Source organism: Vombatus ursinus, unplaced genomic scaffold, assembly GCF_900497805.2.
Source record: "Vombatus ursinus unplaced genomic scaffold, bare-nosed wombat genome assembly UNPS02009205.1, whole genome shotgun sequence".
NCBI lineage: Eukaryota > Metazoa > Chordata > Mammalia > Diprotodontia > Vombatidae > Vombatus > Vombatus ursinus.
Window position 1 is genome coordinate 45,002,660 of NW_020948983.1, and position 17,113 is coordinate 45,019,772.

At 36.4% G+C, this 17,113-nt stretch overlaps 1 protein-coding gene across 2 annotated transcripts in view; it reads right to left on the bottom strand.

The window, feature by feature from the left end:
* Positions 1-4,801: 4,801 nt before the first annotated feature.
* The window catches only part of SELENOS (selenoprotein S), a 13,248-nt gene continuing 936 nt past the window's right edge, over positions 4,802-17,113 (bottom strand). Inside the window, exons 2-6 of one of the 2 annotated variants that reach the window (XM_027852184.1) lie at positions 16,532-16,669; positions 14,665-14,771; positions 10,262-10,354; positions 10,084-10,156; positions 4,802-5,413 (exon numbers count right to left, since the gene is read on the bottom strand). In XM_027852184.1, coding sequence (XP_027707985.1) covers positions 5,334-5,413; positions 10,084-10,156; positions 10,262-10,354; positions 14,665-14,771; positions 16,532-16,669 — 491 coding nt within the window. In that variant the 3' untranslated portion in view covers positions 4,802-5,333. Of the gene's footprint in view, positions 5,414-10,083; positions 10,160-10,261; positions 10,355-14,664; positions 14,772-16,531; positions 16,670-17,113 lie in introns of both variants that reach the window. The other variant, XM_027852183.1, reaches the window with a different exon arrangement.

A 17,113-nucleotide genomic window follows, 5' to 3' on the forward strand; every position in this document is an offset into this window, starting at 1 on the left:
GGTTAAGTGACTTGCCTAGGGTCATAGCTAATAAGTGTCATGAGGCCGGATCTGAACTCAGGTCCTCCTGACTGCAGGGCCAGTGCTCTATCCACTGCGCCACCTAGCTGTCCCCTAAAAACAATTTTAAAAAGATTATAATATGAAAATACATAGTTCACTTGTACTTGTGAAAGCATGCCTCTTTCCTACCAATACCTTCATCAAGGTTGCCAATGATTCATGTATAAATGATTCTTACAGGGAAAGTGGGGATATAGGCCAGTTATTATTCTCTTGGTCATCTTTTTTCAGTATTTCCTTTCCTTCTTCCTCCTACCTTGTGAATCTATCCCTCCACACCTGGATCCCCTCTATGTACACTTGTAGTTGAGGGGAAAAAAAAAAGCAAAAAAAAGGAATGTACTGAGTCAGCAGGGTTATGTTATTTTCTCTAGCAGTATTCAACTATTTGCATAAGTTCAACACAGGAATAGAGAAGACACATTAGGGAAAAAAAAGAGTTGGGGCTGGCAAATGAGTGGGGAAAAGACTAAGGGACAAAGAATTCAAGGGAAGAGGATATTACAGAGCTGAACCATATGGTCAACTGCGAAGGAAAAAAAGTGAGGCAAAAGGATACAGGGATTGGAGGCTATGGAGATTAAGTTCAGGAAGAGTAAGGCAAAGAGAGAAATGAAAACATTTATAGCTAGACAATAATTTCAGAGCTCCAGGTGATAGAGGTAACGTGGTTATAGGTGGTTATAGGTAGCAACAACCAGGGTTTTCAAGGCCTCCCCACCTTTCCATCTCCATTGCTATTTGAGCAGTGTCAACATAGAGGCATTAGCACTAGCTGCCACAGACTGTCCTTCTAAATATTGTAAGCTGAGGGTATAGGTATTGGAAGATATGATAAAACAATACATTTCTGTTGTTCAAACCTCCTGAGAACAGACCCTCTAGTGCGGTGGTTCCCAAAGGGTGTACAGAGGGCCATTAGCATGCTGCGAGTTTCAAATAGGAGCACCTCAAAATTCCCAGCTCTTGCTCCAAGGTTTAGTTTGTGGCTTGTTCTACTCAGCTTGGCCTCAGAGACTGATATCACCTCCTCCATAGCAAGTCCTAGAAAACTAATGAAAAAGGGGTGGGGGTGGGGAGCAAGGAGGATAAGAGATAGAGGAATTGTAAGGACCAGGTCAAGGTAGATGATGGATTTGGAGGCTTGGCTGCTTGAGAATCCTTCTTTGTTATCAACTGCTGAAATTCCTTTTGACGAAGAATACTATGCATTACCAAAAAAGGTTTGAGAACCTTTATTCTAGTGTGCATCTGATTCCCTATGGCTAGATTTCTAAGATCTTGGTGGTAGCAGATGATTGTGATGTAGTCACCTAATTCATTCACCATGGATTATGATATCAGAAAATGGAAACTGTGAGGAAGAGATACTCACATTTGCCTGTCAGCATATTAGTCTTTCTCCATGGGTTAGGCTGAACTTACACTTAACATCAACTTCAAAATCCAAGGTATTGGGGAATCAAGTCCATTCTCATCTATGCATCCACGAATTGTAGGGCCACTAATACCTTCATGGTCTCGAGCTCAATATCTCCAATGGATGTATCTCCTTCAGTACAAACCCTTCATTTACAGTTGTTCCTGTTTAATGGGTCACAGAACTTCAGAGTCTGAGATGACATTGTGGTATGTGCATCAAGCCCTAGAACGTTAGAAGGCCTTATCAATGAGATATATGGGCACTCGAGTAATCAGTTAAACAATCTGCCCTGGAAAAATTAAATGTCTTAAGAATGTGTATTGCCTTGATTATGACAGACAACCAGATGTGCCTATGGATTTATATCTTGGATAGGTACCACAGATGGACGATAATATGAGCCTTACTGGAGGAGAAAAACTAACTGGACTGAATTTGGAAAACTGTAGATGTTCAATGACTCCCTCTCTGCCCCCACCCAAAGCCCCTTGGCAAGTTATTCCTTCACATAAAAATCCATCTTTTTAACATCACTATTTTCCCAGCAATATATCTAAAGAAACAAATTTTCAGATGATACAAAGACAGTAGCCTCCTGATTGCAAAAAGTGGCATAAAAATGTCATCAAGAAAATGAGATAAGAAAGAGGATAAACAAGTTATGTAGCGAGAAACAAACCTTTAGATTATAAACTTCTTTAGGACAGAGACTTTTTATTAAATATATCCCTAGTACTTAGCACACAGTAGGCACTTAATATTTATTGGATTATATACTCAGGAATAACATGGACAGCCTGAGTGCTACACTTGTACCCATGGAAATACTTCCTTATGAACTCTAGTTCCCACCATGGCATTCTTTCTACCTTAATCCCACAATAAGGGGCAGCTAGGTGGCACAGTGGATAGAACACTGGCCCTGAAGTCAGCAGGACTTGAGTTCAAATCCGGCCTCAGACACATAACACTTACTAGCTGTGTGACCCTGGGCAAGTCACTTAACCCTGATTGCCTCACAAAAAAAAAAATCCCACAACACTGCAGTTTCTGTAGTCATTGATTACTTACTAAGGAGAAATGAGGGATAACACAAGTTGTCTTTCAGTATGTCCTATGAGCAGCCAAAGTGGCCAATAACGAGTGAGTCAACACTGAGTCCCACAGGGATCCCCTGACTAGAAAGGATCAGTGCTAGCTATATCCTCACAGCCTCTGCATTGCTAGACTTTCCAAAAAACTGGCAGGAAGAGCAGTACATCTTTTCTATCACAGTCTGGTGGCCTACCACCTATGGATTATCATCTTCACTCCACAGTTACCTTGTATTCTACCTATTCTTGGCACCTCAGTTCCAATCTACCCTCTGAATCCACCACGGCTGATTGTCAATGTGTAAGAAAAATTTGTTCAGGATATACCTGATGCAGAGAGGATTTGGAGTTCCCTTTACTACCCGGGTGTACTGGCAGGGCTGTAGGACTAAGAAGTAAACATGGGAACTAGCATATGCCACAGGAACTGTCAGACACTGACTATCAACACCACCTCACAGGCTAAAGGCTTAGTTCACAGAGATTTTTCTAAGCTGGAGGTGTGGCTAAAAGAGTTAGTTTTTTAAACCCTAAGCATGACTATATGTCTTGTCGATACTAGGCAAAGGCAGAGAATGCAAGCTGCAGCAATTTTTAAAAAATGAAGCTCTGGGAAACAGGATGAGCCAAATGGTCTAATCCCTAAATGTTTGCTTCCTAATCCTAGAATGGTTGCTCTGGCTTTTAAACCCTAAGCATCCAGTTTTCTTCTTTAGCATTTTGCAGATACTCTGGTACACTTACTCTCCTCCCAACTCAGACTTCAGCTCCAGGCAAGGATTGCCCTTTCCCCATGCAGAAGTTTGTCTAATCACCGTCAGGAGGCTTGTGCTAGCTAGCCCATTCTTAGACAGTATAGATATGAAACAGAAGACAGGGACTGGACCTGTGATTTCATTGATAAGGGAACTTCTAGGTGAGAAGCTCCCTCTACCAATGCAGGTCAACAAGAGTTTCCCAGACCATTGACAAGTTGAATGACTTGCTCCAGTCACACAGCAGGTATGTAGCAGAGGCAGGACTGGAATTCAGGTGTCCCTAGTTTCAAGGCCATCCCTCTTCTCCACTTGCTCTGATGGCAGTGTAGGTACTCTAAGAGGAGTTCTAGAACTCAGTTGATTACATTTAGAAAACTGTGCAGTGCTTTAATAACCCCAAATCATGGTTTTTTTTTCAGTGCTATTAATATTCCCTCAGTGGTGCTATGCACATGGCTGTGACTCACTGAATACCACAATTTCAGAAAAATCAAAATTTTAGATAAGCCAAGAGAAAAGTGAACAGGAGGTTTAAGCAAGCTGAGCAATATTACTTAGGTGCAAAAAAGATATCAGATGGTGTATGTGTGTGTGGGAGGGAGGCAGAGAGTGAGAGAGAATGAGAATGACAGAGACAGAGAGAACAGGTGGTGTGCCAACCACCATCTTGGGGACTTTTCAAACCTTAATTCCCCTCTATGTGTTGACTTCTTCAACAGAATGTAAGTTTCCTGAGGTCAGGATGGTTCAGCTTTTCTATTGTATTCCCAGTGCTTGGCAAATAATAAATGCTTAATAAATGTTCTTCATTCATTCATTCAGGAAGAGTTCAGTGTAACAGATAGCTCAAGAACTTCACTGGCCAAGGGAAGGCCTCTACTGAACTAGCACATTCACTATAGATGATTCAGAGAATCAGGATGAGTGGATATGAATGACCGTTCCTGATATGAGGGATACACATACTAATCACGTATTCAGGGAAGTACTTCAGTACAATTTATATATGCCTTTCAAATTTATTTTCTTACAATAATTTAAAATTATAATTTAATTATTGCCACTTTAAAGATAGACATTTTTCTATTCCTTCACAGGAATCCTTAATAATTCACCAAGAAGTACTATAACACAAGCATATAGAAGATGCTATAAATCCACAATTTTGCTCAAAATATGCTGGCTTTGGTTCTAAAACAGAAGAGAAGCTTAGGCAAAACCAAATTTTTCTAAGTTCCTACATATGTTACCTGTCCTGGATCTGGTAAGACATAGTGGAGAGATAAAGAATCAAAGCATGAAGATGACAGAATTTATAAAAATCATAGTTCTAGAGCTGGAAAGGACTTTTAACCCCTTCATTTAGTAAATGTCAGAAGGAAGACTATGAACCCAAGTCATCTGATTCCAGAGCTGGAGTTCTTTCCACTGTATCATAACTAGTTTAATAAAAAGATGCTGAGAAAGGCTCTTTGTATTTTTAATATTCACAGTATTTTACAAAGCTCTATGCATAAAAAAATGAAAATATAGAAGAAAACACCACCAACTATCTATCATCAGTAATCCTCACTGGTGAGTTCACCATTTATAAGGAAGACATCATTCTGCGCAGCCTGTCACAGAGACTCATCTATAGTCATGGACGTTCAAATGATTAAAATATCATGATGAGGCCTTTCTACAAAAAGTATTAATTACCATCTGAAAGACTATATTCCATTTTTGATCAGCCAACAAGAAATGATTTAAAATAATTCTTTAAATGTGTTAAACTAAAACAATGCCATGTAGAACACTCCCTAAATCCTACCCTACTGGCATTATTCATAACTTTTATTGCCTCTGACCTTTAAATGAATCTACATTTATAGTAACTGAACTAAACGCCACTTCCTTTTAAGTCGTCACTGTGAAAAGCATACGCTAGGCAGCTGAATAATGGGCTAAAATTTATCTTGCTAACGTCAAGAGACATAAGCAAGATTCTTAACCTCATCCACCAGATGAGGGTCCTCTACGTCCTGGTCTCCATGAACATGTTCCACCTCCTTCTCCAGACAAAGGGTTATAACCTAGAATGACAAAGAAAATTATCACTAAAGCTATCCATCTCCAGTTATCTTTGAAAGTTAGCAGCAAACATAACAATATAGGACACACACATACAAAATTAAGTAGTAAAAAGGCTTTACTTTCCCTAACTCATTCAAGACCAAATGGAATTTTTTTTTTGTCGGTGAGAAGTCAAAGTGAATAACAGACTTTGAAAAGATACTGCTACCAACCAAGACTGACCCATTTACAGCATCACAGAAATAATGTAATTTCAGAGTTCAAAGGGGCCTCAATAGTCATCTGGTCTAATTCATGCCTGAAAAACATCCTAAAGTGATCATCTAGTAACCTCCAATGAGAGGAAAGCTATTACCTTCCGAAAACAGCCCACTCCCCTTGGTATAATTCTGCTAGTAGTTCTGGCTTCTTGGGCCAAAATCAAACAAGTCTAAGCCCTCTTCCACATGACAGTCCTTCTTTTCTCCAGAGTAAACCTATGGCCCTTCAGTCAATATTCATATAGTATGGACTTTACCATCAACTTCCTCCAAGAACTCTCCAGCTTCAATGTCCTTTCTAAAATATGGCACTCAAAACTGAACACAGTACTTTGTATGTGGTTGACCAAAGCTAAAGACACTGGAATTATCATTTCCTCATTCCTAAAAGTAATGACTGTTTTAATGTAGCCTGAGATCGTATTAGGTATCTTAGTTACCATGATCACACTGTTGACTTATACTGAGTTTGCAATCCACAAATAGCCCTAGATCTTTTTCAGACAAACTGCTGTCTAGTCATGTCTCCCTTATGTGAAGCTGAATTTCTGAACCCAGTATAAAACTTTATATTGATTCCACTTTACATTTCATCTTATTACATTTGGCTCAACTTCAGCCTGTCAAGTTGGTTTTTTTTTTGAATCCTGACTTTCTTTCAGTGTACTGGGTCATCTGCTTCATCTCAGCTTTGTGACATCTGTAAATATGATTAAGTGTGCCATCTATGCCTTTAGCTAAGTCATGGGGAAAAAAAATGTTCAGTAGCACAAGACCAAGCATGGATCCCTGGGCATTCCACTGGAGACCTCATTACAGTTTGACCTTAAATGATTAAAAACTGCTTTTTCAAACTGGACATTCCACCAGGTCTTAATTCACCTAATGATATTATTTAGCACAAATTTCTCTTATCTTTTCCCAAGAAAATGAAAGACTGTCAAACATCTGGGTAAAAGCTAGGCCTATTCCTTTAGTAACACTGTCAACCATCTCTTTAATAACACACTCTAAAAATTTACCAGGCACCTAAGCCAAGCTCATTAGCTTGTAGCTTAGAGTAAATTCTGTTCTAGAGTCTGAAAAAATAGGACAAAATCTGCATTTCTTTAGTTATGAAGTTTACTGTTTTCCCCAGTCTTTCAAAGCTTAATAATTACATCAACAAATTCAGTAGCCTTAGCTGTATTATTTGTGCCAGGTGACTTGAACGTATGACAAAGACAACTTGTTACTCTTACTATTTTCTCACTTATCTTGTGTTAGCCACACTTCTTGTTCTTTCCTGTCTGAAGATCATTCTCCTTGGTACAGAATATAAGTAAAGTAAAAATGTAGCAGCTCTATATCATTTCTGTTGTCAACTGTCACTATCTTATTCACTCCCTAGAAAGAGATATGCCCCCTTTCCACACTCCGGCTTAAAAGAAAACCTTTCTGATATTTTTAACTTTTCTCATTCACTGAGTGTTAGCATGTCTGACATAGGACTGTGCTGAGCTTTTGTATTCAAACCCTGTTAGCTGTCCTTGCTTCCATCTTTTGTTTCCTTCATTTCCACCCCAGCAATTAGCTCTTCCCTGCTAGTACGAATGAAATCCAGAATAGATTTTTTTTTCTTGTTGATTGGAGTGATATAGCACAAAGATTGAAATTTGAGCCTAAAAACATAGGTTCAAATCTTGTCTTTACTACTTACTATTTTTGTGATATTGAGCACAATGTCAGTTTCCTAATCTATAAAATGAGGGGGTTGGACTTGATTAATAATATCATTGAAGGAGGATTTACTATACTAAGGCAATTAAAAACATGATTAGTTGCTCTGCTTTGGGCATAGAGAATGCTTCAGCAGATACCTAGATAATTGAGGTCCTTATTACTCTATCATGTATCTATGCCAAGCTAATAATCTACTTCCTGAACCACTTGCTTACTTCAGTATATTCTGATGACAATATCACTTCTATTTCTGTCTCTAGGGAATTTTACCCAATGTGTTCCTCAAAATGGATCATCCTCTTACTCCCATTTCTTGGATTTCCTTATTCAAGTATACTGTCTTAATAGTCAATGCTACCCATACCCCATCATTTAGCTATTTCCTCTGAATTTGGTATATACCCTTCCAAAGCAATATTTAAGTAATAGACCTTATCAAATCTCTGTGCTTTGCCTCCTTGTGTTAGAATTTAATTTATCTTGTTACAGTGTACCTTTGTATATATGTATATCAGAAGCTACTGGGTATTATTACTGGTTCGTTTCTCAGATTCTATCTTCTGAAAATGCTATTCTTTTCATATACTATAAAGTGTTTTTACATTCTCTTTGGTATCTAACTTTTTACATACATAAGCAGTTATACATATAAGCAGATTTCTTTCTCCTTCCTTTTCACTTTAAAGTTCTTGTTAGATTTGTTAGGACTCCAGGCAAATTAGCAGCACTTCTTAGATGTGTTCCATCCCTGACCTGAAGCTTGTCATTGCTGTTATAAATAAACAACAACCAAAAAAATCCTATTCTCAGATACCATCTTCATAATCAGCTGCTCACTACCCAAATCTGTTTTCACCTCTGAACAACTTATTTTCAGTGGGCAGCAGTGACAAAAACCACATGTGTCCTAAATCTTCAGTTCCTTGCCCAAGACTATAATCTTTAGCACTACTTTGTGGGTTCCTTCTTGCAAAATCATTTATATTTACATGAATCACCACAAGTTATCCAATTTGATGAGTGGGAGGCAGAGTAAATACAGTAGAAAAACACTAGATTTAGAATCAGAGGACCTGGGCTCAAAAAGTCATTTCATCTCCCTCAACATCAGTTTCCTTATCTGTAAAATAAGGGGGTAAAACCAGACAACCTCCAAGTTTCCTTCCAGCTCTAAATCTATGGTTTCAGAATCTTGAGCCTTGAGAGATTCTCTGTCATGTCTTAGACAAACATCCCAGGAAAACAAGAGTCCTACTGTTATTAGACTAATATACAGCTGCCTTAGGGTCCTTTCAGCACAAAGTCATCAACTACAACTACTTTTTTATATTCTCTCTGACCTTAAATGAACTCTGACCTCAGAGCATCTTCACAACTACTTTATCATTCCTTGGAAGACAAGTTGTACTGTCTTCCTCAGAGATTATAGCTCCTTCCACTTTTTACAAAATCTTTACATTTTCCCACCCATCAACACCTGACATAGATAAGAATTTCCCTCTGATTATCCTTCAGATCCTTTTTCTTCTTCTTTAGGTTAATTAATTTAGATTATTTTAGAAGGTTCTGCAGAATAACTACATATGTGTAACCTAGGTCAAATTGCTTGCTTTCTCAGTTGGGGGGGGGGGGTTGTGGGAAGGTAGGAGAGAACTTGTAAGTCAAAATTTGAAAAAAAAAAAAAGTTAAAATTGTTTTTACATGTAATTGGGGAAAATAAAATATTAGATTTTTTAAAAGTTCAGCAGAATGGTACAAAGTTTTTTCCCTTCTTTCTACCTTCCACCCTCATCCAACTCATGATATAAAACAGCTTTTTGATAAAACCATCACAAATTGTGTGATTCACAATTTGACCCTTTCCCCTAGGGCTCATTATATTTTCTATGTTAACATACTAGGTTTCTGTACTTATTATAGCAGAAATTTTGTAATTACAAAAACTGCATTTCCTGCAAAATGTACTCATCTCTCACATCCTATGGGAGAGCAAAAGAAATGTCATGTCTACAGTTCTACCCTCAAAGAATTGTTGTACAACAAGAATCTTAACACATAAAATGAAGACCATAAAAATTAAATATGATTTAGTGTCAAAATGGGTAAAAAAGAAAAATGACAGTAGAACTATATAATGAGTTAGGAATTTAAAATTTTATAAAGTGACACTTGTGGTATAGTAGGAAGGCCACTGGCCTTGGAGTCAGAAGATTTTGATTCAAATCCTGCCTGTGACATAAGTCCTGCCTCTGACACTTACTACCTATGTGACCTTGGGCAAGCCATTTAGTTTCTCTGGGCCTCAGTTTCCTCATTTGTAAAGCGAGAACTCTTATAGCTTTGCATCCACAAACTTATTAGAATTGAAACATTTTTTTCCCCCAAAACTCATTTGAGCTTCTCAGGCCACTTATTATGGCTGAGTACAAACAGGGGCAACTACAAGAATTTTGATCTCACTTTTTGGCTTCTAACTCATTGATTTCAGAGTCTGAAAGTAGCAGTTGTCTAGTTTTTGAGTGTGATAATGAATGACTTCCCTCTGACCAATTTTTCTATGAATTTATGAGCCAAAAAGTCCATTTTTAGCATAAAACAAAGTGTTTCCTTTATTAAACACATCCAAGAGCTAAATAATTGCTTCTTTTAAGTCAACAAAAAAAAAAACCAATTTAGTTGGTACTTACCACTTCGCAAAGGTTTTCTGTCAGGTTTAGGCTTTGATATGGTTGAAGAACTCGAAGAACCAGGTTCAGGTTTCTGCTGTCAGTACATAAAACGAATATGCTTTTTATGAGTAATTTTCAAATCTTATTTTAAAAGTAATTTACATAAAGTGTGAAAATATAGAATAAAGTTTGTCACCTCTGGCTGCTTTCTAGCACTTCCTTTATAACTTTTTCCTTCTTGCATGCTTTCCCACATCTCTATCTTCTGTCTTCTTTTCTCCTCTTCAAGCTAAGGATTAAATATGGTAATCATTAAACATATACATGTTGTATGAGTACATGTACACGCATACAGTTCTCAAAGCATTAGCCTAAAAACACTTGACAAGTTTTTTATATCTCAAACCTTCCTCACAAAAATTACTTCATTTGCCTTTTCTTCAGTTTTTAAAACAATTTTAAAATTGAATCGGCTAGAGGCAGCTACATGGCGCAATAGATAGAGCTCTGGCCTTGGAGTCAGGAGGCCCTGAGTTCAAATTTGACCTCAGACACCCGATACTTACTAGCTGTGTGATCCTGGGCAAGTCACTTAACCCTGATTGCCCCACTTCCCCCAAAAAATATATGGAAGCCTGCTGAATTGCTAAATTGTCAATTTAATTAGAAACAAAACCAAAACATTCATTTTTGCACACAATTCCTTCTATATATCCAAGTGTGCGAAAGGAGTGCTACAAAAGCTTTTGCCAAAGAAGCTGAACTATACTTTTAGCTAAAAAATGAGAGAGCAAAATGTCTTATATCAAGAGCAAAGAAACAGAAAAAAATGACCAATAACCTTGGTCAAGTTACTTTTCCTCCTTGGGCCTGACTTATAAAATGATGGACTAGCGGCCATTGTGGCCCCTTCTTGTTCTGCATCCATGATCCAGATATGGCGACCCAGGCCAATTCTTCTAACCACTCCATTTTACAGATGAGTGATGTAAGGCCTCAAACAGGTCACACAAGTAATAAGTAGCAAAGACAGGATGTGAACCCACATCCCCTCACTAAATTCCATGGTCTTTCCCATTGCTCCATACTGTTTCTGGAACTCTTAAAGAATGGTTTTGATTTAAATAATTTGTTAGAAATGCAGCTAAGTTTCTGTTTGATAAAAAGAGAATATTCTTATTTGATAAAACTTCATGCTCACATGCAGGATTTATTCATTTCTACAAAAGACATACTAAACATTTTAAAGAAGTGATTAAGTTCCAGCTACATCAAAAAACTGAATGATTTGGCTATTTATCCAAACTAAATGAGATGCTATTGAGAAATGGATCACTTATAATTCAACAAGTTAACAATTGTGGATATTTTCTATTTACTAAACTAGAACAAAAATCCATTCAAACAATGGGTAACTATTTTATTATAACTGAACAACTCATGTAGTCTGGTCTTTTTTTCATCAACAAGGATATTTTTAAAGCCAGAAAGAAGCATATTTATCTTCATATACTACTTTTAAATTATGTAATTGCTCTGGATACTCAAATCCACAGATTTAGAAATCATATAAATATCTCCTTAATGCGTACCATATAACCTAGACTGAATAGACATTGGTTCTGACTAGGTTAGGTAGAGTGGTTTTTTCTAACTTTTCTAGATAACCTGTAAAAGAACACTATGAAACTGAATAGGAAGATAGTCCATAGTTTGCTGTGAAATATTTGTAAAACTCTACTCAAAATGTCAGATGAACTGTGCGATTTAAATAGAAAGCACAGTTTATTCTTTATTCTATATTGGCATTTTTCAGCTTCAATACAGCCAAAATTATATACATGCATATATGTACATACATATATATATACACACACACACACATATATATATATTTTAAGTAAACACCATTAACAAAACCAGAAAGGATTTCCTGTCTTTTTAGTATAGTGATAGTCTAATAAATGCACTTGGAACCCCAAAATGTCTTTGAATTTCACAATTGAAAAAGGCCCAATTGGTTATAGATGGCAAGTAGCTCTTATTTTAACTTTTTTGGAGGTACTGTTGGAAGCAATTCCAGGTAACTTAGACCAACTTCTATCCAAAGTGTGAATCCTGTCTACATTTTCAAGAAATAGTTTCTCTGTTTCCTTTGAACACATTTAATGACAAAGAACCACTTTGTTCCATTTCTGGATGGCTCTAATTGATATTTTAGGAAATATTTTCCTTCTGCCAAGTTCAAGTCTTTCTCATAGGATCACAGATACAAATCTGACAAAAATCTCAGGGAGTCATTTTAGTCTACTCCCTTTGTTTCATAGATGAGAAAACTAAGGACCTACAGAGGTTAAATGATCAATCCAAAGTCACATAGGGGAAAACAATGCAAAGTCAGAAACTGATATAGGAGAGTCTTGTGTAATTCAAATTTCCTTATGTCTTAAGATCTTTTTCCTGTTTACTCACATAATTTATTGTCTGTCATTAAACTGTTAAAATTTAATCATTATGAATATTGGAGTTTGCAGGATAAGCATTTTTTTTTAATTTCTGGAGGTGATCTGTGGATTCTTTTGCTTGGCATTTTGTGTTCAAGTTTGGGGAAGTTTTCCTATATTGCAGCATTCAAGTTTGAATTGTCATTTGCTTCTGAGAGGCTTTTAATCCTTAAGTTTTCTCTATACATCCTGTCTTTAGGATCACTATGTATGTGTTTTTATTTTCTATGAATATATCACATGTTAATCTTTTATATAAATTTAATTGGGTATCTGTTCTACTCCACTGATATATTTGTAATATATTTTAAAGTCTGAGAGTATTAAATCATCTTCTTCCACTTTGTTTTATTCTACTAAGTACCTTGATATTCATTTAGCAGGAAAGCCACAAATTCAAAATTGGAAAAAAAAAACAAACTTTCATAGTATATAGTAAGTCCCAGAAAATCCTAGATCAAAGATCTGATACGATTTTCATTTCTGTCACTTCAATCTTATCCCAGAATGATATGATCTTCCTTCCTTCCCAGAAATGGTATAAAAGCACTCTTCAGGGAGTCTCAATGAGTACTTTGTGGTTTTTCAAGATAGTCAAGGAAATTAGTATTTCTATAGGACCATCCTCAAATGACTTAAAACAATATTCTATACTTCAGTTAAAAGTGGTGTTTTTATCTATTTACACCAGAGCAAATTTTCCCATTCTATATAGGTGCTGGAATATAGTAATCAGTTTTAAATGGTTGCTCAACTCTAAGGTTTCATCACACACCCAGAAAATTGGCAAAGATGACAAAAGATAGAAAGACAATTTTGGAAGGATTGTGAAAAGTTAGGCACACTAATGCACTATTGGGATTAATTGAAGACAGGGACTAAAATGTCCATAGTATTTATCCCAGAGATGGCACTACTAGGCACAAAGGCCCCAAAGACACCAAAATATTCATAGCAGCATTTTCTGTAGTACCAAAGAACTCAAAATAAAACAGATGCCCATTGACTGGGGAATAGTCAAATGAACTGTAGTATATGAGTGCAATGGAATATCACTATGTTGTTAGAAACAATGAATATAATGAACACAGAGAAGCATGGAAAGGTTTCCATGAAGTGATGCAATATCCAGTGAACAGAACCAGGAAAACAATCTACACCATGACCATAACAATGTAAATAGAAAGAACAATAAAGAGAAAACTGGAAGCTGCTAATTATAATAACAGGGTTGGCCCCAAAGAAGAGATAAAGGAAGACACTCCTCTTCTTTGCAGAGGTGAGGGACCTCTTTGTGGAACACTGCATGTAACATCAGACTTTTTCAAAATGTTAATTTTGCTGAACTTTCTTTCTTTCTTTGTTATAAAGGATGGCTCTCTGGAAGGGGTAAAGGAAAGGATATGGTGGCAAATGTAGATAATATAAAAATAAAATATATTACTAATAGTTTATTTTTTTTAATTGTTCAATGAATGAATAACTCTTCCACAAAGGAATTCTTGCTATCTGTATTCACATGGTGAGTAAAAAATGTATTTGCATTCAGGTGGCACTTTGAAGCTTACATAGACAGTCCATTACACAGAGATTCTCACGATAACAGTATTTGATAATGGAAATGGAAACATTCTTTGCTGCTAAACTAAACTACCATATGAAGAATGGGCAATACAAGTTGTATTAGGCAAGACAAACTATACTTAGGAATGGAGCACTCAAGTCTCAAACAAGGTACACTGCTGAAAACAGTCCCTGGTCTAAAGGAACTTACTTATATAAAGTAAAGTCAATGTGCACAAAGTTTACATTTTTGAGACAGCACAGAAATACTTTAGTAATAATAAGAGAACAAAATACACAAAGAACATTTGGTTATGTGACATGCTACATGATTCCCACTATTCAGAATGAGCAACTACTTGTCCTATATGATGAAACAAAAAAGGATAAGTAGCATATGAAAATATTCCAGATTCTGGGACCAAATGAGAAAATAAAAACATGAAAAATTACTCTTCGCATGTGACCCCCAATACATACATAAGTATGAAATAAGTTTTTTTTAAAGCCGATTAGCTTCAAACTTTCATACCTGCTTTAATTTTTCTTTATATTTTTCAGCTTGTTTATTTAATTCTTCTTGCATTCTCAAACGAGCAGCTGCTAAAGCTTCCTGTCGTTTAACAACAACATCAGGTTCTAGAAAATCAATACAGGAAAAGAATCACAAAACATTACCTTGAAAAACAAGAAAACATAAAAGTAAAAAAAAAATGTCACTTTGCACTCCCCATTAACATGTTTATTCCATACTGTTCTAGTTTGTTTTTAGTTTTATGAGTACTTATATTTTGGAAGATATTTTATTGTTAAAATTCTGCAGCTCAAGGGTGAAGCACTGTAGTTCAATGGAAAAAAAAAACTAAACAAAACTCGATTTAGAGGTAGAGGGTCCAGGGTTGGAGTCCTGATTCTTCCTTAATTCTTATTTAGTTCTATTTACTACTTGCGGTGACCTTGGACAAGAGCCTCAGTTTTGTTTTTTTTTTTTTATATGGAGATATATAATTTGATGGAGAAGAAAGAATACAAACTTTCTGAGGATGAGGATGGGAGGAGGGGTAGATCAGAAAAACCTTCCTGGAGATGTCACCTGAACAAAATTGAAGGATTCTTAGAGGTAGAAGTAAGGAGGTATTAGAGGGTAATAAGAGTTATTAGAGCTATGAAACAAATCTGAGTCAGGAATTGTGTAAAGATACTGCTTTAGAGCAGGAGTTCCTATTTGTTTTTAATGTAATTGACTCCTTTGGTAGTCTGTTTAAATCTACAGGTCTTTCCAAAATATTTTTTTTTAAAAATTCATAATCAAAGGGGAAAAAAAAAACCAAAAAAAAATATTTTTTCAAATACAAAATTTTAGTCCTTTATTTTTGGGGAAACAATCAAAATTTACTCAGAGCCAAGTTAGGTGAATGCTTAATATTAGCTTTAGTAAAACAAAAAAACAAAAACAAAACAAAAAAAACAACCAAGGCTGTGACTTTAAAATAACCAGACAGATACTAGATGGCTTACAAATTGACAGTTCAGAATTGTATCCTAATATCTCCTGAGTGTCAGGTTGCAAAAACAAACAAAAACCAAACCCTAGTAAACTTGGCTACAATTTCTTTTGAGATTGGGTACATATTCATTTAATTTTTATAAGCATCACAATTTGAAAAATGGTAAGTTTGTAGCAATGTGCCAGTAATGCAAACTGTAGCAGTTAAGGGTTGACTTAGGGTTCTCAAACAAAATTATAGCAGTTCCAGGTTTAGAAGGTGGAGGGTGGGGATCCCTACTGGTCATTTAGAAAGTCTTTGCTTCTGTCTGAAGCTTAAAGACCCAGCAGGTGCTTGATAAAATGTCAACTGAATTGAATGTTTCCAGAACCCTCTAGAGACTATCATTTGAGCTTTGACTGGAGACTGGATACCAATAATGCCTTAAAGCAACAGGTTGCCTCTCTTTCCTTGTTTTTTCCTTTCCTTAAAAGTCAAGAAAATTCACATGGTTCCTAAATTTGGAAGATGATTTGGAGATCCAAAGAGCAAAATCTGTTAAACCTGGATACATCTCTATAAATAGATGTATAGGACATAGAACTACCCTTTTGAGAAAATTGAGAAATTTCATTTTTAATCAATCCTATAAAGTGCTACTTATAAAATGCAAAACAATGAAATGTTATATACTACGTCAAACATACTACTAAGGTGAAAATTCAAAGAACTGCCATGCGATTATAATCCCAGATGAAGAGAAAAGAAACAGTATATTTATCAAAATGTACTTAAATTCCAACTCTTCATTATGAAGCTACTATCATCTTACTATCATCAATTACATGAAGTCTAAGTGTAAAAATAATTAGGTGTCCAGGATATTACTTCTATTTTCATGCAACTACAGACCTATAGTAGATGCACCTGATGCATCCAAGCTTCTTTGTGTCATGACTCTGAAGTTACCGGAAAGCTTTTGAAAGATCAGGTAGAGAACAACCAAGATGAAAAGAAGGTACCAGCCGTAATTGGAAAGCAGCCAGCCCACTAGAAAAAGAAAAAAAAAGTGATTAGCCACACTCAAATTAGTGTCTCTGTCTCTTTCAGCTGACTTTTCGCGAAAAGGAAACATAAGGCCACATAAGCAAACTCCAGGTGTGACAACTGCTATTGGCATGACTCATGCAAAACAATCCAAGTGCTGAAAGGAGTTGAGAAACAATTTAAGTATCCCGTCAATTAGATAAAATGGAGGTAGGGTGGGCCAGTCACTCAATATTAGTGCTGGGGGATAACAAAGAATGGCAAATTCCCTGTTCCTCTAGGTGCTCACTTCCAAGTATCAACAACTACCTAAGGATTCGTGAATGACACAAAAAGGCGATTTCATTTCAAAAGGTCACAGGCAGGGTGTGTATGTGGGGGGGGCGGGGGGTCGCACCATTGCACCCGAAGCTTCCCAAACTTGGAGACTCTTGCGGGGGGGGGGGG